This window comes from Equus przewalskii, chromosome 2 (genome assembly GCF_037783145.1).
Source record: "Equus przewalskii isolate Varuska chromosome 2, EquPr2, whole genome shotgun sequence".
NCBI lineage: Eukaryota > Metazoa > Chordata > Mammalia > Perissodactyla > Equidae > Equus > Equus przewalskii.
In genome coordinates, this window is record NC_091832.1 from 23433231 (window position 1) to 23461052 (window position 27822).

The window sequence follows — 27822 nt, forward strand, 5'->3', positions numbered from 1 at the left end:
AGGAGGCAGCTGCAGTCAACGAGGTCGGGGTGATGGTAGCCGGGATGAAGGCAGTAGCAACGGGAATGGAGAGAAATGGGTGGATTTGACATCTCTTTTGGAGACTTACTCCACATGCCGTGGTGGCTGCATATGAGGCAAAGGAGAGAGACAAACCAAGGGTGACTCAAATGTCTGGCCTGAGCAACTGCATGGATGATGAGACTCTTTACTGGGATGGAAAAGAAAGGGGTGGAGGGCTGGGGAACAAGTTTAGTGGGGAATCAGTATGGACCTGCTGAGCCCCAGAGGAGATGCCAAGGAATTAGTTAAGCAAATCTGGAGCTCAGGAGAGAGATGAGTGTCTGGATTCATCGAATCAACGATATCAGAAGTGGTGGGCTCAGGGACAAATGTGGCTGAGCTGGAGAGGCAGAGGCAGCCATGAAGTCAAAGACTGCAGGGCTCTGCTGTGGATGTCTGTCACCCAGGGTGATGGCAAGGGCTGGGGTGCAGAGGAAGATGCTAACCAGGGGAGGATGTCTGCAGTGAATGCAGGAGCCTCTCGAGGAGGTGAGGGCTGCCTCAGGGAGAGGCTGCAGGAGGACACAGGTGAAAGCCAGGAGCACCAAAGGGGCAGGCTTTCAAGGACCTAATGGCTAAGAGTGCAGGCCCTGGAGCCAAACTACCCGAGCTGGAACCTGGGCTTCCCCACTTCCCTGGCTGTGTGACCTGAGGCACGTTATGAACCTGAGCCTCTGCAGCCCTCAAACGGGGATGATAACAACACTACCCCAGGGAGTTGTGCTGAGGCTGAAATAGTGTCCTCCACAGCCCTTAGCAGAGCGCCTGGCCCTCTGGTGCTTAATAATGTGCTTTATAGCTATTAGTTCTCAATTATTGGTCACATGAACAAGGGAGGAGGAGTAACGAGCTGGAGGCAGCAGTGAGGAGTGAGGACAGCAGCCCTGCCTCCCCGCCCAGAGGAACTTGGCCATGAGCAGAGGGGCAGCCTCTGTCTGAGAAGGCTGCCAGGGGCAGGGCCCTCTGGAGAAGGGCGGACTTCAATAAGGCCGGGCAGTGCAGCAAAGGTTAGGGGACAAGATGGAGGCTCTGGGCTTGGTGACTGTGCAGCAGGACTTCTAAAGGACTGGATGGACAGGTTTTGTGGGGGAGGGCAAGAGTCTGACGAAGTAGGCTCAAGGAAGCAGCCACCGCCCGGGGCGTTAGGAGGGGACGATCAATAAAATCAGCCACGTGAGGGAGGCCTGGGAGAGGGAGTCCTGACACCGGGCCCTCTGGTCTCAGAGAATTCAGCTGTAGGTATTTCTCTGTCTATGGACAGCGAGAGAAGGTCCAGGAAGAGAGTATGGAGCGCTAGCCCCCTGCAGAAGCACACACAGCCGTGGGCAAGAGAACTGAGCCAGGCCATTCGGGACTCTGGACGCCGGCCCTGACTCTCTGGACAGGTCAGACAGAATGGGGAGCCTGTGTGTCTGGGGCAGACAACGAAATCCATCTTGCACACCCTGGAGTCCCACAGAGACCCAGAGCAAATCAACATTGGAAGTACCCAAGATTCTTTCTTTGTCTTCACTGGAGCCAAGAGAGTGGGCAAGTGCACACTAACGGTCAGTGACCCTCCTCTTAATCCTCTTTATCCTAGCCAGCTGGCTTTTGGCTGTTAAGCGGCAAGAGCACTGAACCAGCAGCCAGGAAGCCTGGCTGAAAGCCATCTGCTATCCTAGCTCTCCAGACAAGTTCCTGTTTGAGCCTCAGTTTCCTTGTCTGGAAAATGGGTGTAACATCTTCCCTTGAAATCTGCACATGAGTAAGTTTCAATGAGATAAACTCTGAAAAATTCTGAAAGCTGAGATGTGACATATAGATTAAGACTGCGATTTTTGACTTCATTCCTTAGCTCTATTCCAGCTTCAGAAACTTCTTCCCAGTCCCCAGCACCCAGATTCAGCTCTTTGATCAGTTACTGCTTTCATCTGGTGCGCACGGCCCATCGTTCAGTGGCCTTCCTTACAAGAGTGATAATTGGGCCATTTAAGGCCCCAGGCTTATGAAAAGAGGTAGATGTGGGGGCAACAGGTGTACCTTCCCTGCTTCTCATGCGATACCAGGAGGGCAAGCTCATGCCTGTGCGCGGGCCTGGCTGTATCTGACCAGCGTGAGCTTATGGAGAAAGCCCTGCGCTGACGGGGATCAACAGACCTGGATCCTAGTCCAAGTGCTGTGACATTTGTCTGGAGGCCCTGCGCAAGCCCCTGGAATTTAACTTCCTCATCCACAAAATGAGGCTTTCAGGGGTCTTTCCTTGTTCAAATGCCCTCGAACAGTGCTGTCTGACGGAAGTATCATGCAAGCCACGAATGCAAGTTGCACATATAATTTAAATTGTTCTAGTAGCCACATTATGAAAGCAACAAGAAACAGGTGAAATGAATTTCAATATTTTTATTTAACCTAATATGCCCAAAATATTGTTATTTCAAGATGTAACCAATATAAAAAATGTTGAGATATTTTGCTCTTTTTTTTCATGTAAGTATTCAAAATCTGGTGTTATCTTTTACACATACAAGACATCTCAGTTCAAACTGCCACATTTGGAGGGCTCAGTAAGCACAGGCAGCTAGTGGCTACCATATTGAACAGTGCGGCTAAGAATTCTTGATCTTGGTTACTATGGAGTCCAGCTCAAAGGAGAATAGAATGGGAGAGGGATCTAGAATATTGACCCAGGCGGCCCAGCCCTCATTTCTAACTTGGGAACCACTAGGAAGCTGCCTCCGGTTCCCCTGCTCCCCTTCCCCTCCACCTGCTCCCATTCCTGCCCTCTCCTCTTCAGTTCTGCCTGCCCCACCCCCACCTTACGCCCTGGACAACCAGGACAGTTGACCCACTTTACCACTTTACCACTTACCCTACCCCTCTCCAAGTCTTGGTTTCCCCCTCCCCTGCCTGTCATTTTACTCCTTCTTTTCCCTTTTCTGTCCCTCTGCCCTCCCATCTACCACCATCCTTTCTGACTGGCCCCCCTCTTTCTCTCAGTCCTTCCTTTGCCTCTGACCCGGCTCCTTCCTCAAGTTGTCTGAGACCTGTAACTGTCAGATCCCTCAGGCCTCCTCTTCAGACCTCAACCCCAAGGATGCCCCAGTCTCACCTGGCGATTCCCACTGCCTAGCTGGGGACTAGGTGTCCCTGCTAGTCAGATTCCTGGTTCAGTCCAGAACTTCTGGTGACATGAGCACCCAACAGCCTATTGCCATGGGGGCCAACAGATAGCCAGCCCCAGTCCACAAAGCATCTCTCTCAGGAAGGGTTTCTCTCCTAGTATTAAGTTCTCAGTCACACTGGTCTTGGCTAGCTCTCTGGATACCTAGACTGATAACAGAGTTCTTGTTCCTGCCTGGGTTGGCTAGCCAGCCCTAGTCAACTCCAACACTTGTAACTGATCTCTGGGCCATGGTGTACCTGTGGTCAAACCATGGCTAACAGCAAGAGCATGGCCAAGGAGTCTGTGGCTTCTGTCCTGCCTTCCAGGAAGGCAAGCCCTGTGGATCTGGTCACTGTTGGAGCAACTGCTAGAGAGAAGTTCCATGAGAACATGTCAGCAAAGACCCAGAAATTCTCCTCCACAGAGACCATAACCCATTTCCTCCCAGATCCCATCTTTATCCTAAGATGTGCAGAACATTACAACCACTGCTACAATCTACAACTGAGATTCCAACATCTACAGGAAGGAACAGGTTTCCATTGGATTCTGAACAGAGCCACATCAAACTCTAAAATATGGTGCTCTTTCTCTCTCGACCAATTCACAACCAGAATTCGAGGACAACAGAGTCTAAATAGGAAAGAGCTGCCTATACACCGTTCAACAAGGATAAAAGAGTGAGTTTCTTAGGAAACTCCAATTTTGAGCTACAGAGTCTTCTGGATATTACCAGAAGAGGAATGGGTGTAGGGAGGAGGGGAAAGAATACCCATGAAGACCCGCCAGCTCCCTTCTCCTTCTCAAGTACAAAGTGTGTCAGCTCTGTTCCTGAAGGAAAATCGGAAGAGTCCGGTAAGACTAGGCCCTCTGGGAACACCTTTCTTTCTTTTCATCCATTATCATCCTTGTGCTATTTGGGTCCCAGATACTTCAGATTTCCTAGCACAGAGATCCTGGGAGACACATCAAAGTAGCTGTGTGGAGAAGGCCAGCAGACCAAGGAGCCACCTGTTATGGGCAGAAGGCAATGACTCCTGGGTTGTGTACATCCACCCAGATCTGAAGAAGCATAGAGAACAGTGAAAGGATGATGCCAGTCCAACACAAGGGACTTGAGATCTTGGGCCCCAATCCTCCCTGACGGCCTCACCATGTCTTCCTGATTTCCCCTCCTCCTTTCCTCCTTGCTTTGGTGTAACAGGAAGATGCCAGAAGAATCAGAAACAAGTTCATCTTTTCTATTTTCCAGTTTAATCAGTATAATTTGTTAATTTATCAGATCACTTCACCAAAATAGGATTTGACCAGCTTTAGGAGATATATATAATACCACAGGAGAAACGAAACAATAAAGGATAGGGAAGTGAAACACGGCCAAATAAAGTGAAGCATGGATTGATGCACATGTTGAAACCCAAAGAGCCTGTCCCCTTTTTAGGATTGGACCTTAAACTTCTGAGCCTCCTTGTGGCCAAACTTTAATCCATTTTAATTTCACAGTCACTAAGAGAGGATGAAAATCAATCACAGATGTCTAGTTTTCATAACAAATTAGTTTCTCAAGGAAGGTCCCCAAAGATAACACCTGTGTTTTCTGTCTCCCCAGGACGTGCCAGACGGGGTCAGCATGACCTCCAGCCCAGCTGGCCTCACCTCCTCTGTCTATTTCTGGGAAACTTCAGGAGTGGGGTGGGGTGGGGTTGGGGACCTCAGATGTGGTCATGAACAAGCCCTGTCCTCACTGGGTGCTGTCTGTAGAGGTGTTCTCCTGACCTGGACCCCAGGTGAGGTTGGCACTGAGGGTTTCAAAGAAGCTTCTCACCACCACCTCCAGGGCACACCCTTGACCCACTCCTGCTGGTCTCTGCTCTCTTTAAATATGCAGAAGCTACTCTGAGATCTATGAATTCTCCAAAGTGCTGAAGCCAACCCACGTTCTCTGTGGAAGGAGGGGGAAGAGCCCTTTCCGCTCTGCCACATTTGTCACCTGGCACCAAGTGGAGCTCCCTGAGCCCCAGTGACTCAGAAGAGATTTCAGTGACAACGGCTCTGTCAACCCCTGCCCGTGGTTCCTCTCCCGCTTGGGCTCAGATGAACCCGCAGTGCTGATCCACACCAGCCTTGGAGATAGACTTGTTTACTCAATCTTCTTCCCCTCTAGGAGGCACAATTATGGAACATTTTCCTACAATGAAAACGTGAAAAATAAATGTGACTTTAGAAATAAGTACTATGTGATGGCAGACAGGATCAGAATCATCACACACCAAGAGAATCACTAACCGTGCCCTGATTAGAAAATCGATGTCTATGTGGATCAGTGAGTCCAGGCCAAACTGTTCACCTGGATTCTGCCCTTGACTGTTCTGATGCTCTTGACTTAAGTAAGTGACTGTTAGAACAAAGCAGCTCTCAGCCTTGAGAGGAGGAGAACCGACAGCACACTGAGAAGAGGGGCCCCGCACACTCTCTGCTTCTTCCCCCAAGCAGCACGGGAGGGGGTTCCTGGGCGCAGGCTCCTTCTAGGGTTCCTGACAGGCGCCAGGTGAGAGATGCACAGAGGGAAATGAGGAGAGGCCATCCACTCAGCTGCACCGTGGGGTGGGGGAAGTAACCGTGAGGTGAAGAAGAACGTGCCTTTAGCCCCCTAAATATGCCTTTGGAGTTAACTCCAGATTTGCCTAAAATCAGAGTGAGGGAAAAGTGGTGCTAAATATATGCTAGTGGTCATACCGGTGTTGGGGGCTAGGAGCTGTGGGGAAGACGACAAAAGTGTCTGCCATCCCAGACTCCCCTGACCTCCCACTGCACGTAGCACCAACCTCTATGGCAGAGGCTGCTGTTTGCTGCTAAGATGTGGGGGGGTAAGGGACGTCTAAAGGAAGAATGGGATCAAAATGGAGGTAAGGGGATGTTTCACAGGATTCTGACTGCAGGTACTGACTCCATCCAGAAAGACTTCCCAGGCAGCTGGGTAACCGCACCCAGCTGGAAAGTGCCATTAGAAGGGAGAACATGTGTCTGGGAGACGGAGTCTGTCAGAAGTCTGAGTGTGCAAGACTCCCTGGCGACATGAAGGCGGCTTGTCTGTGAGCCACTGAGTGTGTACCTAAGTGCACGTGCTGAATGTGTGGGCGAGGAGGCCGAAGACGGCAGCAGGTGGGCATGGTGGGGCTGGAGGAGCCCGGGAGTCACCCGCGTAGGGCTGGCGGGCAGGTGACTGGGCCCCTAAGAGGAGAGCCCAGGGCAGGAGACAGAACTGGAAGTCGTCAGCTTCCACCCAGTGGCAAAAAATGCAAATGGAACAGAATGCAGGGCGCAAATGGAGAAGCAGGCCTGGGACTGACGTCTGGAGTCCCAAGACCCAGGGCAGCCTGGGTAACATGAGTCCACCCCGCCTCTGGACATCACTGCATCACTACGGCACAACTCTGCCCCATCCCTAGAGGGCGTCACTCTTCTCCACAACGTGACTAAATATATACTTCTCTGCAGCCTGAAGGCAGAGAGCTATCCCCACCAGGGGTCCCCGAACAGGATGGGGCAGAGGAGACCACCCAGGGGACCCAGGGGTCCTGACGGTCACATTTTCAGCATGGGAGGACCCCAGGTACCTTATACTCCTTCGGGCAGGGGGCTGTGGGGACAAAAGGCTGAGAAAGCCATGACCATGAGTTCAGCTGCTGAGGCCAAGGCCTAAGAAAAAACTGGGTCTCTAAAGCAGCCTCAGCCCCACCTTTCCAGCCCCTTCCTTTGTGTCCGCTGCCTCCTGAGTCGTGGAAGGAGAGTCCTTTTGGTGCCCTTAAGTCACCTCAGAAGAGCCAACGCCCCTCCTGGGGTGGAGGGCACAGAAACCAAGTGAAGGGACGCAGCTCGCAGTTCCACCCTCCCCAGGTAGCATTCACTGTGTCGGTCTCCCCCACAGCACGGGCTGACCGGCAGCCGCCCAGGCTGAGGCCCGTTCGCAGTGAAGCTCCGCCCCAGGAGCGGACTCGTGTCAACAAAGCTCAGGATGTGTAAAACCAGATGCCAGTTTATTCGAGCAGCCAAGACCTGCTGGAGGATGACCAGGTGCCCCGGGAAAGTGGTGGTCAGGACCCAAACACAGAAGCCACCGGAAAGAGAACCTCTTCCAAAGGAAGAGCTGGGTACACAGGGAGGAGGGTCCACCCGGGCCCAGTCTTCTCCCGGCCCACGCTGCCCTTGCCTTCACGGCTGAACCCACAGTTAAGAGTTACGAGAAAGGAGTGACAGGTAACAAACATCAAAACTTCACTGGGAACGAGACACTAGCACACTAGCAGGGGAACGGGTGACACTCAAGTGGGGAGAGGCTGCCATCTCACTTCTGCACAGAGCTCAGCTTGGCCTCCACAGTGAAGGTTCCAGAAGACTCAGGACTACACTGAGAATTTTGGGTCGGCAGGGATGGAGGCAGTGTCCAAAAGATGACAGGAGTGTGCGGGGCTTGGGGGGTGTGGGCAGTGGCCTAGAGCTCCTTTGAGGGGCATCTTCCTCCACACTTGGGGCTTCTCAAGTTCTGTCCAAGCCCCAATATTCCTGAGTTTGAAAAGACTCCCGTTCTCAGAGTTTAACTACCAGGCACACAGAGAACTCTCTACTCCTAACCTCTCCCCCAGCTTCAGGCCCACATAGCCAAGTGCCTGTTGCATATCGCCACTCAGATGTCCTCTAGGCACCTCAAGTTCAAAATGTCCCGGACTAAACACAATCTTCCGCCCTCCTGCCCCAGCTGCATCTCCTTCCCGTGTTCTCAATTCTGCATGAGGACATGCTCTGCCCAGTCATCCACGGTTCTAGCTTTCCTGTGCTGTCCCCAATTCTGCCTCTGAAACCTCTCAAATCCACCCCTCGTCTTCAGTGTAACCACTGCTCTAGTTCAGACCCTCACTTTTCACTAGAATATTGCAATAGCATCCCAACAGGTCACCCTAATTGTAGCAAACCCAAGTTCCATTCAGCTATTAGATGTGTGCACCTCTGACCATGCCACCCTCAGCCTGTATCTAAGCTCCACTCAGACATGGGGTCCTCCATGACCCTGCCCCCTCCAATCTCAGCTCCCACCACTCCTCTCCTCCCATTTTACACCCCAACAGTGCTAAGAAGCTATGGTCCCACCCCCACCTGAATCCATGCTATTTCCACCATTGTGCCTTTCCCTGGAACTCCCTTCCTCTCCTTCAGGGCCCTTCCTCTCAGCTCCTACGGTGCCCTAGATAGCATCTTATTTCAGCTAATGACATCTGTTGATTCCAGTCCAGCCTCACCCATGACCCCTGCCCCTCAGGGATCTCGTGAGCCAGGAAAGTAAACCGGGCAGGAGTTGACAGGCAGGGATCCCACGGAAGCTAGGTCTCGAGAAGCCAAGGAAGGGGTCAAGGAGTGATCATTCCGTGGCAGTCAAACCTCTCCACTGACTTCCTCACATGTGATCAGAAAGTCGCATTTTTCAAGGTTCCAACCCATCCGTTATCAGATAGGCACTTACCAGGTCTGTGAAATAACCAGGGTAGGAACGGAATCCCAGTGTCAGAGGCAGACGTCAGGAGAGGGGTTTTCCTTTAAAATCCTGTGGAAACCAAAGCCCTTGGCCAGCATTTTTAAACCCTGCTGAGGAGAAACTCTGGAGGCCAAAGGGCTGCAGCTTAGAAAACCATCCTGTGAACCCCTGATCTAGCCTGTGTGGGAGGCGGGTCTTAAGGGACAACACTTAGAAAGTCGTGGGCAGGCCTGGGATGAGCGGGCTCAGGATAAAACCGTGCCCTGAACGGCGTTCAGTCCTCTCAGCAGAGTGCCCCACACACCAACTCCTTCCACCGCCCTCCTGCTCCACCTTGGCATGGGGACCAGGGACCAGGCGTCTGCTATGCCCAGAGGGAAGGGTCAGAGAGGCCAAAGCCCAGGCCCAGGTTTCTAAGGTCTAACCTGACCCAGCCAAGGGCAACAAGAAGCAGGCGTGACTCCCCAAGGAAAGGGGAAACCTTAAACCCCATTTCCTTAGCCAGAGCAGTACCTCACTGAAAGAAACATCGCTTTGGCTCCGTATTTTCCCCAATCTCAACCCACCTCTCTCTTACCCATTGTACTGTAAAGAGGGAAATTCCCACCAAATGCTTAGCCTTGCTCAAAGCACACTGCCAATTCTAAACATTGTCCTTCAATCTTTAGGGATTCTGTTTCCGTATTTGTTACAAGGAGAATTCGTAAAAGAATTTTAACAGGAAACGTGGTCTAGGAAGTGCTTGGAGATCCTGGCCCTGAGTTACCTGCCCTGATGTGAAAGGGGATTCAGCATAAAGGTAACAGCACCTCAGGCTCTGGAGACAGACGGATTGGATTGAATCCTGCCTCTGCCCCCTTCAGATGTGTGACTTAACCTTCCCAAGCCTCAGTTTTCTCCTCTGAAAAATGGGGAGAATACGAGTACCTACCTCACGGGGCTGCGGTGAGGATTAAATGAGACGATGTGTCTAAAGTGCTTAGCATACAGCCCCCCAGAGAGCAAATGCTCAACAAACACTGGCCACTTTTGCTAGTATTAATCATGATTTAACAATGATGTCACTGTTGTTCCTACTCTTTGTTGAGCTCACGGTGGCCTGCTCTAGGCCACTGATTCTCAATTATCCCCCTCTCTCACCAGAGGCTCAAAGTTCTCCCGTGAGGATACGCTCGACTGAAAACTACCATGTGTGAGAACGTGCCAATATGCCAACAGGACACGTGCACATGTGGCCGGTGTGAAGGCATGGCGAGGTTTGGGATCACTGCTCAGGACCACTGATTTACCTCTAATCCCCTAAGTTACCAGTTTGGCTCAAACACTGATAAAGCTCTTACATGACAGCAAATCTAAGCCCAGCCTGAGGACTGTGTGTGGGTTTTTTACAGGAGAAAAACAAATTACACTTAAGAAAAGTGCCGTCAAATCTGGATCCTTAGCATTTATAATTCACTTCCGAATTACCTGGATTATATCAAGATTTAACTTCCCTGGGTATACACCAAACTTAAAAATTGGGAACGTTTCTTTCTAGCATACATCTGGGGGATTTAAATATACATTTATCTCTTCTGTTGTGGGAGGAGGTGTCTCCTACGATGCCTTCCCTCCTGTGTGGGTTCTCCGGTGGGCGCTGAAGTGGGAACTATTGTTAAAGTCTTTACCGCACTCCATGCACTTGTAGGGTTTCTCCCCAGTGTGGATTCTCTGGTGAATGATAAGACTGGAGCTCTGGTTAAAGCATTTCCCACATTCTCTGCACTTATAAGGCTTCTCTCCCGTGTGAATCCTCTGGTGAGTAATGAGGTTAGAGCGGTCGCGGAAGAATTTCCCACACTCGAGGCATTTGTAGGGCTTCTCCCCTGTGTGCACTCGCTGGTGCGTGATGAGCTTGGAGCGCTCGCTGAAGCATTTCCCACAGTCCGCACACTTATACGGCTTCTCCCCAGTGTGGGTTCGCTGATGGTTGGCCAGCGTGGAGCTCTTACTGAAGCTTTTCCCACATTCAGCACATTCATACGGTTTCTCCCCCGTATGGATTCTTTGGTGACTGATGAGGGCAGAGCTCTTAGAGAAGGTTCTTGCACATTCGGAACACTGGTAAAGCTTTTCCCCTGAGTTGGCGCTCTGCGGTCCCGGAGGATTCAAGTTCTTCCTGGCACTTTGAGGTTGTTCAGGAGTTGGCTCCTCTGCAGAGTTCCTCCAGTGAGCACCGAAGGATGGGCTTTGGCCAAAGTGGTCCCCAGGCTCACGACAGTGGTCAGGATTTCCTCCCAGGTGGATTCGCTGATGTTTCAGAAGGTTTGAGCTCTGGTTGAAGCTTTTCCAACATTCCCCACATTTATAGGGCTTCTCCCCCGTGTGGATTCTCTGGTGGGTGACGAGATTGGAGTGGTCACTAAAGCTCTTCCCACATTCCAGGCATGTGTAGGGCTTCTCTCCAGTGTGGATTCTCTGATGGGTGTTGAGGTTAGAGCGGTCACTAAAGCTTTTCCCACATTCAAGGCACGCATAGGGCTTCTCACCTGTGTGGATCCGCTGGTGGGCGATGAAGTGGGAGCTCCGACTGAAGCTTTTCACGCACATGTCACACTTGTAGGGCTTCTCCGCAAGGTACAGGCCTTGATGGTCAATAAGTTTTTCTAAGTCCTCTTCAGAAGAACATTCTTCCCACTGTTCCTGGGGGGGATTTCCCCACTGCCTTTCACCTTCATTTTCATTTTCACTGTCCTCCCCCCAGTCATAAGGGTGGCAAACACCCTCTGTAGCACAGTTTGATAAGGCTCCAGGCAAATCCTCAAAAATGTCCTGCTCTGAAATCTGGTCTTCATCCTCATGCCTCATCTCAAAACCTGAAAGAATAAACAGAAATGTGTTTTTTGTTGATTTATTAGTTAGCATCTATTTATATATCTCATGTCTTGTGAATTTGTCAAACGTGAATTTACATCTTGTACCTTGTATCTTAGAAATGTGACTGACATGAAATTGACCAAGTTTTGCTGCAGACACGAATTTCTGAGAATGGAGTTGGGGACATGGTGACCCCACAAGGAGCCATGAGGCCCAGGCCAAGCAGACAGCTGGTCAGTCTCCCTGGCCAACTGCCCTATCCCACTATTCAACAATGAACACCTCCTCCTTCTACTACATTCAGTATATCCTGTGTCATATGAGATTGAACAAACTGTATAATTTCCCAGATGAATCCCAGTAAAACCTAGACCTGACTGCCTGTCTCATTTCGGGGATTACACCTTTGGGGATCATCTGAGCAAAGCACAAGTCCTTTTCCTGTTCAATTCCACTATCTCTTTTAGTTCAGAGACAAAACATAATGAGCCAGGCTCCCTCCCTCTCTCTGCATGCTTGTGGATTTTGTGGATATCCAATTACTCCCGGCTTACCAGTGTTTGGGGTTTTAGGACATGGGTTTGGAGGTTTGGTGGCATCATCATCTGCCATCTCATTCCAGGCCTCCTCGTCATCAGCTTCAGTATTGCTCTGCCCAGACCTAGGGAGACCAGCTGCCTCCCTGAGGGTACCCATGGCTCTGACTGCAGTCCGAGCCCTCATCAGTGAGTCGAGCTCCTCATAGAAGGGGCATGTCCCTGGTGGGTGGCTACTCTTGGCTTTCCGGTAGCTTCGAAGGAGGTTCTTGAATCTGTAGCGACACTGCTCCAGTGTCCGCAGGAAGCCCTGTGCACACAGCCGCTCTGCAATGGCCCGGTACACCTGGCTGTTCTGGTGACAGGTGCGAAGCTTTTCAGAGAATGGAGACTCACTGAGAATGGTCAGGAAGGCCTTGGTCTCCTCGTAGCCCCAGTGCACACCTGCTGTCAAGAGTGAAGAGTTCAGAATTGTGAGACTTAATGAGACTTGCCTAGGTCATTAGGGATCGGGGTCACCTGCCCTGCTAAATGCCTAGAACACAAGCAACTCAGAAATTGTCGAGGTGCCTGGGGTACCAGCACAGAATATACCCTTGCTTCTTAGGAGTATATCAGAGCTTCCCCACCGTACCCCCTTCTAAGAGATTAAGTGTCTTGGTTGAAGGGGAGGACTTAGGGGGCCACATTATACCAGATGACCCCACTCCTCTGGCTTCAGCAGACTGTTTCAGAGACAGGCCTGTAATTGAGATCCAAGAGACTCTCTGTATATCCATTCAATACATGTCCTCTATTCACTTTATGAATTTTCCTCTTAACAAACACGAAAACTGAGAATCCCTAAAGACACAATTAGACTTCAAATAATCATGCAATGGAGTCCAACTGAAGCCCTTTCCTCTTTTGTGAAGGAATAAAAAGGAAGTGGTCTAGTCTTAGTTCCTTCGCAGGTAAATGATGCAGCCCAGGGAGGCAGCATGGTGGAGGGAAAACCACATAAAACTGGACTCAGATCCTGACGCTGCCCCTGACTCACTGTGTATCTTTAGACAAGCTGCTTCATCTCGTGGGCTTCAGTGTTTCCACTTTCACAATGATTGGGTGTTTCCCAAACATCGACTGTTTAACTATATACTATCATTTCTGCTGTATCTGTTAAATATTTCAGTCAATATTTTTCTTTAGCTAAATTTACTGTGAAAGCACGGATTAATGGGCTCATCCGCATTAAAGCTGAACGTTCACTCATGTAACACCTATGACCTTCCCCACATCACCAGTGACACACTCTGAGAAATATTGAACTAGCTCTTTAAGGTCCCTTATGGTTTTAAAAGTGTTTGCTTCTATAACTAAGAAAACTCGTACAAGGGTATTGATCACAGGAAGGGAGAGTAGGAGGATGACCTCAGGCACCAAGTGCCTTACTCCAGGGGCATCAATCCAGACTTGCAGTCTGTGCCCTGAACTCAGGAGGCAGAGGTATGGCTGGCAGGAGGGTTGGAATCTGGATCCGATTAAACCCCTATGTTCTTACCAATACGACTCTGGAACAGAGCTGGGCCCCCGGGAATCCTGGGCCTCTGGGCAGACTCATCGGTGGCCAGGTCATCCCCGTTACAGTCTTCTGCCGTTTCCTCGGGCTCCCAGCTCCCTTCCTCCTGCTCATCCATCTCTGCGTCACTATCCCCCAGCCTAGGGAGTGCCACAGCCTCTCCTGGGTGGTCTGTAGCTCTGATGGCTGTCCGAGCCCTCACCAGGGCCTCCAGCTCCTCATAGAAGGGGCATGTGCCTGGTGGGTGGCTGCTCTTGGCTTTCCGGTAATTCCGTAGGAGGTTTTTGACCCTGTAGCGACACTGCTCCAGTGTCCGCAGGAAGCCCCGTGCCCTTAAGCGCTCTGCAATGGCCCGGTATACCTGGCGGTTCTGGTGACAAGTCCGGAGCTTTTCAGAGAAAGGAGACTCACTCAAAATTGCCAGGAAAGTTTTGGTCTCCTCATAGCCCCAGTGCACACCTGACACCTTCATGTCCTCCACATCCCACTGGCATTGTTCTTCCCAGGCCCTGGAGTCCCTCCAGGCCACGGCCTGAGCTGGTTTTGTTTGTTCATTATCCAGGCTGTAATCCGCAGTGTTCCTTTTCCCAGAATTTATAAGGCTTGGACCCCAAAATTCTGGTCCTTGCTCTCGCTGGGAGATAGTATTTGGTTTTAAAACTGGAACTCCTATACAAAAGGAAGAAGGGAAATGATTAAGTAGAAATGATACGTTCAGCAGTATTTCTCCGAACGTCCCTGAAATCCATCACTTCCCTGTGAGAGGCTAACGAGGAATTCCCATGCTAATCCCTTAAAAGGTCTGGAGGGACAGGGAGAGGCAACTGGAGGCAACAGGATCGCTTCACCATGAACGTTAACTGACCCGTTTGCTTTGTTTGTTTGCTGTCTCATTGATGTTATGAAATTAATCATACAAAAGAATGACCGTCGTTGGTCCCGATATGGGCACACGGCCTAACTGGCCCAATCAGGATGAGTTTAATGGTTGGGAGAAAGGTTTCTCTCTCTCTTTCTGTGTGTGTTTGGGGTGGAAGAAGGGTGAGTCTCTCTTGCTAGGAAACTTGTGGCCTCAACTGCCACTGGCATTTATCTTTTGATTATGACACAAAATAGCTTTAACATGAAGCTGATACTGAGGGTGGCAGAGCAGAGAGAAAGAACGAACCTAGCGCTGTTGCGATGCTGCTGAGCCAATCTGTACTGTGGTTGGAGCACCCTCCTCTGGACTTCCAACAATGTGAGAAAATTAATTTCCTTATTTTTCAAAACTTAGCTATGTTTAAAGGACTTGCTGTCCCAACAGACCCCAGCCCTAATGAAATAGGAAGTCATTAATTAATATAAATATCTGAAGAAAACTAGACGAAAGAGTTCAGAGCTAAAAGAAGCTGAAGGATGATCTAGTTCAGCATTTCCCAACATCCGTTTCTTTGAACACTATTTTCCCCAGATATCATGTGTAAAAAAGGGCTATATTGTCAAGCAAGGTGCCAACAAGATTCTAGTACCTCACTGACATGGGTCAGACCTATCATTGTTTCTTCTGCTTTTCCCACTCCCGAGTCTAACTCCCCTCACACCGATCCCACGCTCCGCAGGGAAGCGGTTCATTATTATGTGGCTTCCCGTGGAAAGGTGTCTACAGAGAAAGGAATCTGTGCTGTTCATATGGCTTCAAGTATTATTTCTCATCGTGGTTTAATACGTCAGTCTCATGGGCTTAGCTCACTTGAGTCTGCCCCTGAGAGCTGGGTCCTGTTTGATGCTGAAAAGATTGGTTTTTTTTTTTTTCAGAGATTTATTTATTTTTTATTTTTTCTTAAAGATTGGCACCTGGGCTAACAACTGTTGCCAATCTTTTTTTTTTTTCTGCTTTTATCTCCCCACCCCCCGCCCCCCGTACACAGTTGTATATCTTAGTTGCACGCTCTTCTAGTTGTGGGATGTGGGACACCGCCTCAACGTGGCCTGACGAGCAGTGCCATGTCCGCGCCCAGGATCCGAAACCTGGGCCGCCGCAGCAGAGCGCGCAAACTTAACCACTCGGCCACAGAGCCAGCCACTGGATTTCTGAGACAGCAGGCCAGCCCAGCCCCTGGACCGTGCTGAAAGTACTGAGGAAGTGAAGGGAACGAGCCCTGAGAGGGCAGGCTCTGGGAGGCCAGCCGGCCAGCCTCCATGCAGGCACTCCATCCCTGCCACCACAGTGCTGGCCACAAAGCACATGTCTTCTTCCTATGTCTGAAATTCCACAGACTTCACAGAGCCACGAGACTGAAGGGAGGGGCTGAAATCTCTTTGGGAACAGAACGTACCAGAAACCTGATAGTATCTTCTTCAGAGGGCCCTGTTTCCTTACCCAGGGACACGCCGTTCCCACAGCTGTCTCCTGGCGGGTCCTTGCGGAACTCCTTCTCAGCATGTCTGCCAGGGCCCAGGGCTTCCTGTGAGATGGAAAAGAAAAGGACCTCAAATGTCACTGACCCTTGAAAACAGCCTGGGAACCCTACCATGCCGCAGGAAAGATAATGGACACAGGGACACCACGTGGGAGGTCAGCATCGTAAGGAGCAGCAGGACCAAGCAGAGACCCAGTGGCCTGAGGGCGAAGGGCCGAGGCTAACACCCTGCGCCTTATGCCCAATGCAGAGGGCAGGCCACAGAGGGAGGAGAGGAACATAGGGGCAAGAGCACAGGAGAAGTAATGACAATAAAGGAAAACAAACAGCAGCTTACCTGGGACTCAGCTGTCACCTCCCAATCTCCAACGCTCCCCATCTTTGGGAGAGTAGGGACTCGGGGAGTGAGGACAGCTAAGGAGAAGAAAAAGACTCTGAAGCCTGAGCTCTGGTCCCCAAAAACCATCACCCCTCAGGTCCAGCTTTCCAAAAGTGATGCTTGAGTCAAACTGAGGCTATCCCTATGCCAGTGCAGACTTCCCCTCCTACCTCCTTTCTAGAGCATTAGCTCCTAAGCTGCCTTGAGTGATGTGCCATGTGATAGATGCCAGCCCTCACCTCCTATGATCGCCACCTCGCCCCAGTCCTAGCCTGAATCTGCAGCAGGACTCAGATATAGTGGGCATGCTAACACCGTTGGGAGCTTCATCTTCTTTACAATGCTCATTTGCCTTACTTCTCAGTGTGTCCACAGACACTACTTTATCCCTTGCCTTGAATTCTGCACATCCCTTCTCCCCGTGCACCCTCCCTATCCCCCTCCCCTCACCCCTCTTTACTGATAGCCCCTGATTCTTGGTACTCACCACTCTCTCTCAGGGGCTGTGGTGCCATCTTGGTGTCTAGATGCTTGGGAAAGTCAGGGCATGGATTCTTCACCCACTGCTTCTGGGACTGTCCCTCAGGCCAGTGATCTGCTGGCTGCAGCTGAAAGCTTTGAGATTCCTGCCTTGCCTTTAAGGACCTGGTCTGTTCTGCACACAATTCCAGTTCCTACACACAGACGGTCAAAGTTCCCAATCATCAGTTCAATGAGACCAATTTTGGTAGAGCAAGGAATGTTCTTTTGAGTACAACTGGGGTCCAGAGGTAATAGGCTCGTTTTAAGATTCAAAGATGACTCAAAGTATGACAACAAAGCCATCAGACTGACTTCAGTAAAGAGACCAGCATTTATATCATCAAATGACTACTGTCTTATTCAACACAGGGAGACTAATAAGTGTCTCAATGAGGCCACTATTGTCCAAAACATTTTGAATCATAAAGAGACAAATTATGTGAAATCTTTATGACATTAAAAAATAATCTCTAAACATCAAAAATAGGTTGTTTAATTTTTAAGTTCTCCAAAAATAAATAAACAAAAGTTAAACAGGTTTACATTAAAAGGCAGAGGAAAGCATAAAAACAGATGCAACTATGACTCTAAATACTCTTGCTGAAAGGCAAAGGAAATTCAAAAAAGAAATATGAGAAAAAGGAAGGACAAAGAATTATACATGGAATTTTAAAATGAAATAAAGTAAGTGCTGTTTCAGAAAGGCACATCTCTTCTTAAAACAGAAGGATGAGCCACTGCTACTCAAAAGGAAAACATGAGTGGCAATTTTAATTCAATGTAGACGTTTAAGCAAAAAAGTACTCAGAGATACAGAGAATACATATAAAATAAAAGGAAATAATTAGTTAAGAGCTGACATGACCCAATTCAGCATAACTCATAAAGCTAACTTCTTATCTCTATCTCTCAGTTGGTTCCAAATTCAGAGATAGAGGCCAAGATGTTATTTCCTGGCCCCCAAACCCCAACAATGTAACAATCTCATTGCCTTATTTATAGAAACACCTAACTTTAAAAAATGCATTTCAATTTTTTCAATAGATATTTTCAATATTCACATGGCTCAAAAGTAGAAAATATATATAAGGGTATCTTCAGCTAAAATACCCCATGCCACCTTCCCAGTTGCTTCCCCACTCGTCCCCACAGGTAACCGCTGTTCTTCTGAATCCTTTCAGACATTCTTTATATACGAGCGACTATAAATATATATTCTTATTTCTTCCTCATTTTCACACAAAAGGTAGCAACTATAAACATTGCTCTGAACCTTATTTTTTGACATAAAATAATAACATCCGTCTTCATCAACTTATTCAGTTTGCCAAACTTATCTCCAAAAATCTTCTGGCTGATTGGATAACTCAAATCCACTCTCAAAGAGAGGGACGTTTACCCTTGAGAAGATACATAGGGATGGGCCATGAGCAACAAAAGTTATTGCAAATGAGGAGATTCACCAACGTCCTGTGTGGTTCAGAGGGAGAAAACATCTGCTTGTCAACATTCTTATATGGTTGTTCAAGAAAAAAAAAAAACACCTCACTTTGTTACAGTTACAGTCTTACAATCTACAGAGGAACCGCCTGACTCCACAACAATCCTCACTCCAGCCCTAGCTCCCCCAACCACTGCCATGCCTGAGCAAAGATTTTGATCCGATGGATGGTAATTGTGGACATAGAAGGAAGTAGATTCAAGTGACAATGAGGAGAAAAAAATCAGTAGGATATTGGTTGGGAGAGGAATGAATAAAGAATCTATCAAAAATGCCTGCGTACCCACAAAAGCCTACACATGGATGCTTATAGTAGCTTTACTCAAAATTGTCAAAACTTGGAAGCATCCAAGACGTCCCTCAGTAGGTGAAGAGAGAAACTGTGGTACATCCGGACAATGGAATATCATTCAGTGGTAAAATAAATGAGTTATCGAGTCATGAAGAGACATGGAGGAACTTAAAATGCATATTATTAAGTGAAAGATGTCTTGCTGAAACGGCTACCTACAGTGTGATTTCAACTATATGAAATTCCAGAAAAGGCAAAACTTTGAAGACTAAAAAGATCAGTGGCTGCTAGGGGTTGGGGGATGGAGGAATGAACATGCAGAGTACAGAGGACTTTTAGGGCAGTGAAACTATTCTGTATGATACTATAATGATGGATACATGTCATCATACATCTGTCAAAACCCACAGAATGTACAACACCAAGAATGAACCCTAATGTAAACTATGGACTTTGGCGATGACATTGTGTCAATGTAGGTTCGTCAACTGTAATAAATGGACCACTCTGGTGAGGGATGTTGATTGCGGGGGAGGTTGTGGTTGATAGTAGTCTTTTTCTCAATTTTAGAAGCAGTTCCACCTTTGCTCAGCTCACAGGGTATAATTTGAGAACTTTTGGTCTAATCCAACTCTCTCATTTTACAGATGAAGCATCATAAAGATGTATAAAGATCTAAGTCAATTCTCATCTCTGGGTCTTCATTTTCCAGCTCTCAAGTCCTAAGACTTCCATTTGTTTCCTCACTACCACTTAAGACAAACAGCTGGTTTCTCTTTTTTTGTTTGGTTTTGGTTTTGGTTTGTTTTTGCTGAGGAAGATTCACCCTGAGCTAACATCCACTGCCAATCTTCCTCTTTTTGTATGTGAGCCACCACCACAGCATGGCCACTCACAGATGAGTGGTGTAGGTCCATGTCTAGAACCAAACCCAGGCCGCCAAAGTGGAGCATGCCGAACTTAACCACTAGGCCACCTGGGCTGGCCCTCAAATAGCTGGTTTCTTTAAAAGAAATAACACAGGAGAGCGGGATGGTATATTAGAATAAGGGACACTCTCTCATGCTGTTCTGTAATTTTAAATATTATGCTTTCTGTAACTTCAATCAGTTTGTAAAGGAATCCAAAAAGCAAAGCCATAGACCTTAAACCTTTCTTCTCCTAATCTCACATCTATATAGAGCTTTACCTTTTACAACGTACAGAAAACTCTCGCCATTTGCAAGGGGTACATTCTCAAACCCATAATTTACCCCAACAAAATGTGATTAAGTATATTATCATAGGAATTACTATATAACAAGTGGAAGCAATAGGGTTATGTTGAGACGAAGGTTCTGCGTGGCTGGCTCAGCCTGCAGCCAGCTAAAGGCCTTATTCTACATATGCCGGCTCCAGAGCAGGATTCAAAATTTGTATCACAGCAAAATTACAAATTATATCATGGGCCTTCAGGGTCTCTTGCAAACTGTTAAAACTGTGAATGTTAAACCCACAATACTTTTATTTCCCTTATCTCAGCTTTACCACTTAGTTAGATAAATTTCGACAAGTTACTTACCTCTCTGAGTCTCTGTTTACCCATCTGAAAAATGGTGATAATAACAGTACCTACCTTATTGGGTTGCTGTGTTGATTAGACGAGCAATGCATATAGAAAGCTCAGAACAGGGTCTGACACACAGTGAGTGTTCAATCAATGTCAGTTAATATCTCATTTGAGCCTCATGACTCAGGGATATTGTAATTCCCATGGTTTATAGATGCGCATCTGTCATGCAGTCGAAAGAACAATGAACTCGCAACCTAAGAATCTGGTTTAGGCTCTGGTTTATACTCACTGAGCCTTGTGAGCCACCTGACCTTTTGAACCTTAGTTTAATCGATAAAATGAGGACAATAATGCTATTTCCGTCTACCTACATTACTGCTATAAGCATCCAGAAAGAGCATATATAGAGAGAGATTTTAAGTATAAAAGACAATACAAATCAATCATACTGAGAATATGATCCTGGGAGGCAGTTTAGAGCAATGGTTATGAATGCTGGCTTTAGAGCCAGACTGCCTGAATTCAAATCCTGGCTCTACCACCTAGGAGCCGTGCGACCTCGAGCCAATTACCTTCCTTTTCTCTGCCTCAGTTTCTGCACTGGTAAAATTAGGATAACAGTACCTAGGTAAAAATAAGATAACCTATCTCATTAAATTGTTAACAGGATTAAATGAGATTATACATAGAAAGCACCTAGAACAGTGCCTGGTACACAGTACTGCTCAATAAACGTCAGTTGCTCAATAATAATAATATTAACTATTATTATTATTGTGGTTTTGGCAATTATTAACCTAGCCACAGGCCACTCCTTGAAGAACAGACAATTCGCCTCACCTGCTCTCCCGCAGCCTGGGCCTCTCGATGCCAGTCCTCCACCAGGGCCACCGCCTCCTCGCCACTCTCCGGGTGGTGTGCCTGCACCCAGGCCTGGGCCTCCCTGGGTAAGATAGTCAGGAACTGCTCCAGCACCAGCAGCTCCAGGATCTGCTCTTTGAGGCGGATCTCCGGCCTCAGCCAGCGACAGCAGAGTGCCCAGAGCTGGCTGAAGGCCTCGTGGGGTCCAGCTGCATCCCTGTACTGGAATTGCCTGAAGCGCTGGCGGGAGACCTCAGGGCCAGGGACAAGCTCACGGCCCTTCCCCCGGGGATTGGATTCTGATCTCCAGGAGTCCTCCTCCAGTTTCACAATCAGGAGCTCTTCAGGCTCGGGTCGGGGAGAGGCCTGGGCCTGGGATTCCAGGGCCATGGCCACGGTCTACCCTGAACCTCACTTCAGCTGGGCTGTCCTCGTCCAACGTCTTCCTGCATCTATAATGTGTCCTTCAAGGGGCTTCTGGGAGAGGAAATGCTCCCCAGGCTGCTGAAGGCAGAAAGACAAAGGATAGAGTGAGCAAGAGGGACCCAGGAGCATCGTTTTCTTCACCTCCCCCATACCTTCCACTGCCTTGGCATGGGGTGGGGCTGCTAAGAGACACTCCTTTCCCATAAACAGGAAGTTAGACCACAATCTGGCCCCAAAACCAGCAGCCAGCATACCTTGGACGAAGATAGCACAGTGTTAAATCCTCTGGGACACGCCTTAAACCCTTAGTCTGACATCAAGGCCTCCACGATCTGGTCTCAAACAGCCTACCTCTCTTCTACATGTATCCAAAGTCTGACCTTCCCTCCACTTGGGTTCCAAATGTCACCCCCTCCATAAGGCCTTTCTTCTTGGGCCTTATAGCTTTCCTCTAAGGGTGCTCTCCTTGCAAAATCCTTCTCACTCTACACTTCCTCTTGGTCACCCCACCCATTTGGCATTGTCCGTCTCTAAACTGGTAACTCCCAAAATTCCAGCCAGGACCTGTCTCCAGACTCCCAGACCCCAAAATCCAACCACCTACAGGACATTTCCACTTGACTGTCCCTTAGGCATCTCTAACTCAATGGGTCAAAAACTGAATTCATCATTTTCTGCTATAAACCTGTCCCTCTTCTGGAGCTCTCTATCTAGTGAAGGCATCACATTCCATCAAGTTACCCATACCGGAAACCTGGTCATTAACCTTCTCCAAGATCCCCCACATCCAACTCATCCCCAAGCTGTGTCCACTTGGCCTTCTAAGCATCTGTATCCCCAGTGCTGTGACCTTGGTCCAGAGGATCATCACATTTTTCACTTGATCAGCCTCCTAACTCATGGCCCTGCCTCCATTCCTCTCACCCCAACCCCTGGTCCAGTCTTTGCACAACAACCGGACTAGATCAAAATCTGATCATGTCATTTCTCTGCTAAACACCCTTCAGTGACCTCCCATTTCCCTCAGGACAAAGTGCAAACCTTGCTCACGTCTCCATCCTCACCTCTTTACCATGCTCCCACCAGCCAGGGTGTTTCAGCAGCACAGCTTGCAGCTCCCACCTCATGCTGCTCTCTGAACCCTCCCACATGCTGTGATCTCCTCTGGGAACAGTCTCCTCCCTTCCTTCACCTAGCTAGGTCTCAGCGTAAATTGTACTTTTCCAAGAGGGCCTCCCTGAGCCCTGAAACAAGATTCAGTCCTCAGCCACAAGATTCCAGGCCTCCCCATGTTTTCTCTCCTATTACCCTGATCATACTTCATGGTAATTATCTTAACCACGAGATCATAAGCTCCCAAGGGACCTAGCACAGTGCTCAGCACACATAGGGAGCACTCAATAACACTGAAATAATGGTCAAGGAATGATGGGGATGTCTCAAGAAGCAAGGATTATAATTAATCCCTTTCTGTGCACACTAGATAAAAAAAGTATAAATTACCTTCTTGCTCATGCCAGAGGAATTCTTTCCTCTTTATTTCCATCTCTGTGACACTTGCCACTTTCTACGTTTTATTAGAGGGGGGTGTGTACATATGTGTCCCTGGAGATTACTTAGGGCAAGGAATACAGCTTACTCCTCTTGTTTGTCCCCCCCTCCCCTCCCCTTCCCCACTCTCACAATAAGCCTGGGGCACTAACACAGGAGGCTCTCAGTAAATGCTTGTTGAGTGAACGTCTGGGGTTGCTTCTTTCACACAATGAAGACTCTGACAACACTCCTGCTGGGTTATCTGGAAAAATGAGCTCTTTGTGTCATTCCCAACAAATCGAGATGACATAAAAAATACCCACTCAAAGGAGGCTATTAGCGGCTTCCAAGTGGGAGGGACGCAGCTGAATTGAGAATGGAGGGAGGGTGGTATTTTGATTTTAGGCCATCTGACTGGATTGTCTGTAAACAGGGCAGGGGTAATGAAAAAGAAAGGCTTGTCCTGCAGGCCTCCACGTACTTACGGAGAGGCTAGGAACACAGCTCATGGCCACCTGGCAGCTTCCTGCTCATCCTTCAGCTACCAGCCCAATGTCACCTCATCTGTTTAGAGCTCCTTGACAAGCCCTTGTCATGCCCTGGCCCCCTCCCTGCTCTCCAAGAATCGCCTCCCCAATCCTGTGTTCCCAAAGCAGTTGCGACATACCTCTAACATAGGTGTTACCCTACACGACTGCAGTCCCCTCTTTTTACATCTGACAACCCCATTAGGTTCTATTACTAGGGTCAGTACTATTTTACTCATTTCTGTATCCACAGTGCCCAATCTAGTGTCTGATAAATAGCAGGGCCATTGGAAGTTCTGTCGCCTTTTATTAAAATGGTAAATCTTGTACATCAAAAGCCTAATGAGCTATGGAAGGCCCATAATTTCTATTAAGCTAAAGAATTAAGCTTCATGAAATTTCTTTTTTAACCACAGCCTTAATCATGCACTAGTCCAAACACATCTGTGTCACTCTTACACGAGGGCTAATTCACCAGTCACTAGAGCCCCAGTATGTATCCTGCACTGTACTGGGAGCTACAGAGCCAATAGTAACCAGGACAAAGAGTCTCTACCTTCAGAGTAACAGTCTAATGAGAGAGACAGTCAATAAGCAAGCAAAGTGTGTGCTCCTGCACAGAGAGAACACTACAACAAAATAGGCAATTAGTAGTCCCACCAGGACCAAAGCCCAGAGTCTCAGATAATAGGTAGTTTCTTCTGAGAAGACTTGAAAGTCCCAAAGGTTAGTTTCAAATACAAATGTGAGAGATTTTTCTGCTACTCTCTTAGACAGATAGGAATAGCAGAAGCCTATCCACAGAGGGAGGTCAACACGGTCAGCCAAGGGCAGACCGTCTTCACACACAGCTGATAAAGGAAAAAGGGACAGGCCATTCCTTAGTCCTGAGACTCCGAGGAATCTCGGGGCCTCACTCGGATCAGCAACCTCAAAGAGCACCCACTTACTGAGTGCCCATGAGGTGCCAGGCCCAGGGCTAAGTGCTCTACATTCATAACTCACTGAATCCTCCAGGCAAGCAAGTGAAGTGTCATTAGTGTTGAGTTGTATTACACTGATCTGTAACTGACACATAAAACTACATACAAACACCAGAAAGAGAAGGACGTAATTTAATAGTGTAGCCAATTCCATTCATTATGTGCCTATTCCAGAGTGAGCATGCGGCGATGATACCCATGACTCTGCTGGTCCCCAGGTTGGTCTGAGTTCCCTCAAGCCTCTTTCCACTGAGTGTGAGCAGTGTCTTTCATACAGCGTGTTCCCTAAACACAAGCCAACTCTTTCATCTAATGTTCAACCAAGAAAACCTGACTGTGCTGGTTAGCTTATTCAAAGACCGTGTGTTGGTTTCTAAATGGCTCCTCGCCAAAGGCTTTTCAAGCTGACTGTGATTTCTGGCTAACAGTGATTTTCACCTTCTGTGTTGACTTTAGAATTATCCTGTAAGGTATAACTCCACTTAATCCTCAATATACATACAGGGAACTGAGCTGCTATGAAGAAGATTCACTTAAGGTTACGTACCTGGCAAGTGGCAGAGTTGGGATCTAAGCCCAGATTCGTTTTCTCTGGTTATTTTTCTTAACCTCACCATCTAGCCTCCTCTACGTCTGCCAGTCATCCAAACTCCTGAGATGATGGTATGGAGAGTGGAAAGAACATTAAGGCAGGAGCGAGCAGATCAGGGTTCTAGTTCCACTCCTGCCATTTATCAGCTGTGTGACTTTGGACAGGTCACGTGGCCTCTGCAGCTGCCTATCCAGACTGCAGCTTACAGCTTGACCCTACTCTGCAGTTGCCCCAGGTTCCCCAATTAGTACGATGGAAGTAAAGCAAAGGGACAGGGAGACCAGAATCAGTGGCTACAAATTTAAATGGCTATAGGGGCCAGGCAATGTAAATGAGTCAATGAGTGGGGTGGGGACTGTAGCTAAGGGGAGCACCCGGAGGAACACTGGCCCTTCCAATCCTTCCAAGAGAAGCTAGAACTCTGGCTTTTTAAACATTGGCCACCAACTCAAAATTGTTTCAAACACCATGGGGATTAAATAGAGTGTGATGGCAGGCTTCATTCAGCACAGGCTGTCACTTTGCCACCTTTCAGCTAAATGATCTCAAAGGATTCTTTTAATATCCAGGAAGACCTAGAAAGGGTACAGATTCCCCTAAGCAATAAGGAATAAGTGTCAACTGCTGTCAAAATCAGCATCCCTTTACAAACATGGGGAAGTTGAAGGGCATCCTGGCTCCTGGGGTAGTGAGTGTGGATGTGGACATGAGAAGCCCACCCAGTAGGATGGGAAGATCTGCCCCAGTCCCACCGGAAACGTCAAGACTGGTCTGTGACCTCCAAAGAGAAAGAAACTGGGCTGTCAAGCTTACTCAGCTGAAGGTCCAGGCTATTGCTTAAGGCAGCCTGACCTCACACTTAAGGGTTTAAACCAGGGAAAGCAAATAGGTTTCATTTAAAGCATCAACTTCGGTCAACCGCGCTAAGGACTCCGACTCCACATGTGAATATGTGCTGTGACCAATTAGCTACGACTGCCAGACACAGGAAGGGCAAGTGACAGCACACACTCCAAATATTTGCCACCCCTGGCTTAAACTCCCATAGGCAGTGAACCAGCTTCGAGCAAAGACAGCCCTGACAGGCTAGAGAATAGGAAAGCTCATGCCCCTGGAAACCCACTGGAAGCAGCAGTCTTCAAGCCTGGTAGAGTAAAGCTCACCCTGGATGGTCTTTATTCACGCATTCATCACATATTTACTGATTTACTCGACTGACATCAAGTATTTACTACTCTGCACTGGGCAATGGGGAAACGGAAATGACTCAGAAACTGTTCTGTCCTGGAAACACTCACAGTCTAGCAGAAGAGACCAAAAATAAAATAAAGTCACAGATAGTTACAATCAAATGAAGTAAATGCAGTAAAAGAGGTCTGTAGGAGCTGGAGGTCAGGGGGTGACCCAATCTGCTTAGAGAATTGAACAAAGTAACATTTGAGTTGGTTCTTGAAGAAAGAATGGCCCCAAGAAACGGGGGGGAACCTCGATAGCCCTGGAGTGTGTGGTGCATGAAGATTAGGACACAAGGGACTTTATGAAGAGTCTTGAATATCAGGCTACGGTGTTCGGACTTAATTCTGTAGGTGATGGGAGTCAATGAAGGTTTTTAAGCAGAAGGCATAATCAGATTTGTGAGTTACACAGTTCACGCTAGCTACAATGTGTTTGTCCAGGCAGAGGTGAAAGGGTGGAGGCTTCAGCAAAAACTCTGACAAGGAAGGGGCAGATTCAAGACACAGTAGGGACACTGAAAGATGTGAAGATCCCTGGATGTGGAAGAATGCAAGAGGACTCAGAGGGCGTCTGGGAAAAGTGGATGATAATGCCACTCACTTCCATCACGCAGAAGGAAAGAGGTGCAGGTTTGGGCCGAACACAATAGCCGGTCCCTCCCACTGGGTTCCAGAGGTCACAACCAGTAGAGAAACTGTAAGGGGGTATCAAATCAGATATGTTTATTCTAGGTGGGCAGGCAGAGACTGGAACACTATTTTTAAGGTCAGGCTTCAAGCTCAGGCCCTCTTATCTTCACTTCTTGCCAGAGCCCCAGAACACTCTAGCCTTCCCTCTGTGTCCCCCAGACCGTTCTGTGACCCTCCCACCTCCAGAAACTCTCTCGGTCTCCTCACCTACACACCTTTCTAAGACCCTCCTCACTCCCAGGGCCCCCTATCTCCCTCCTCATCCCCGACCCCTCTCTGACCCTTCCCATCTCCAGACCCTTCAGCCTCTGAGCGTCCCTCACCCCCCACCTCCACATAAAGGCTTCTTTCTCCCCTCTCACCTTCCCCGGCCCTCTGGGACACCACCACCTCCTAAGTCTCCAGCCCAGAGCCTGAGTCTCAGCTGCCCCCGCTCCGCCACCCGGACTCACCCACCGAGACACCCACTTCACAACAGGGCGGAAGTGCTCCAGGGTTCGCGCAGGGAATGCTGGGACGCGGAGTCCAAATCGCGCCACCCCGGGAATGGAGCGTCTGAGACTACAACTCCCAGAAGGAATCGCGCGAGCGCCGGTGGGCGGCCCCTTCCGTTTGCTGCCTTTCAGATGTCGTCAGCCAATA

The 27822-nt window shown here is 48.6% G+C and overlaps 1 protein-coding gene and 1 long non-coding RNA gene across 26 annotated transcripts; one reads left to right on the forward strand and one right to left on the reverse strand.

The window, feature by feature from the left end:
* Positions 1-957: 957 nt before the first annotated feature.
* Positions 958-5438, forward strand: LOC139079587 (uncharacterized). Its single transcript, XR_011533328.1, has 2 exons — positions 958-1610; positions 4818-5438. It is a non-coding gene; the product is annotated as an uncharacterized lncRNA (long non-coding RNA).
* ZSCAN20 (zinc finger and SCAN domain containing 20) lies at positions 4446-27766 on the reverse strand. 25 transcript variants are annotated; one of them, XR_011533308.1, is made up of 10 exons: positions 27633-27728; positions 27092-27185; positions 21174-21698; positions 16954-17140; positions 16425-16501; positions 16048-16132; positions 13668-14354; positions 12146-12574; positions 8724-11590; positions 4446-5396 (listed from the first exon to the last, which is right to left on the reverse strand). XR_011533308.1 is itself a non-coding variant. In XM_070595182.1 (10 exons), exons 4-10 carry the CDS (start codon positions 21582-21584, stop codon positions 10332-10334), a joined length of 3132 nt encoding a protein of 1043 aa, XP_070451283.1. In that variant the 5' UTR covers positions 21585-21698; positions 25211-25315; positions 27092-27185; positions 27543-27675; the 3' UTR covers positions 4446-10331. The 25 variants fall into 25 exon arrangements, 22 of the variants coding, with proteins under 22 accessions (XP_070451283.1, XP_070451225.1, XP_008527155.1 ...); XR_011533327.1 differs by having other exon boundaries at positions 12146-12571; positions 21174-21695; positions 27633-27690; XM_070595182.1 differs by adding an exon at positions 25211-25315 and having other exon boundaries at positions 4446-11590; positions 12146-12571; positions 27543-27675.
* Between the last annotated feature and the right edge of the window lie 56 nt (positions 27767-27822).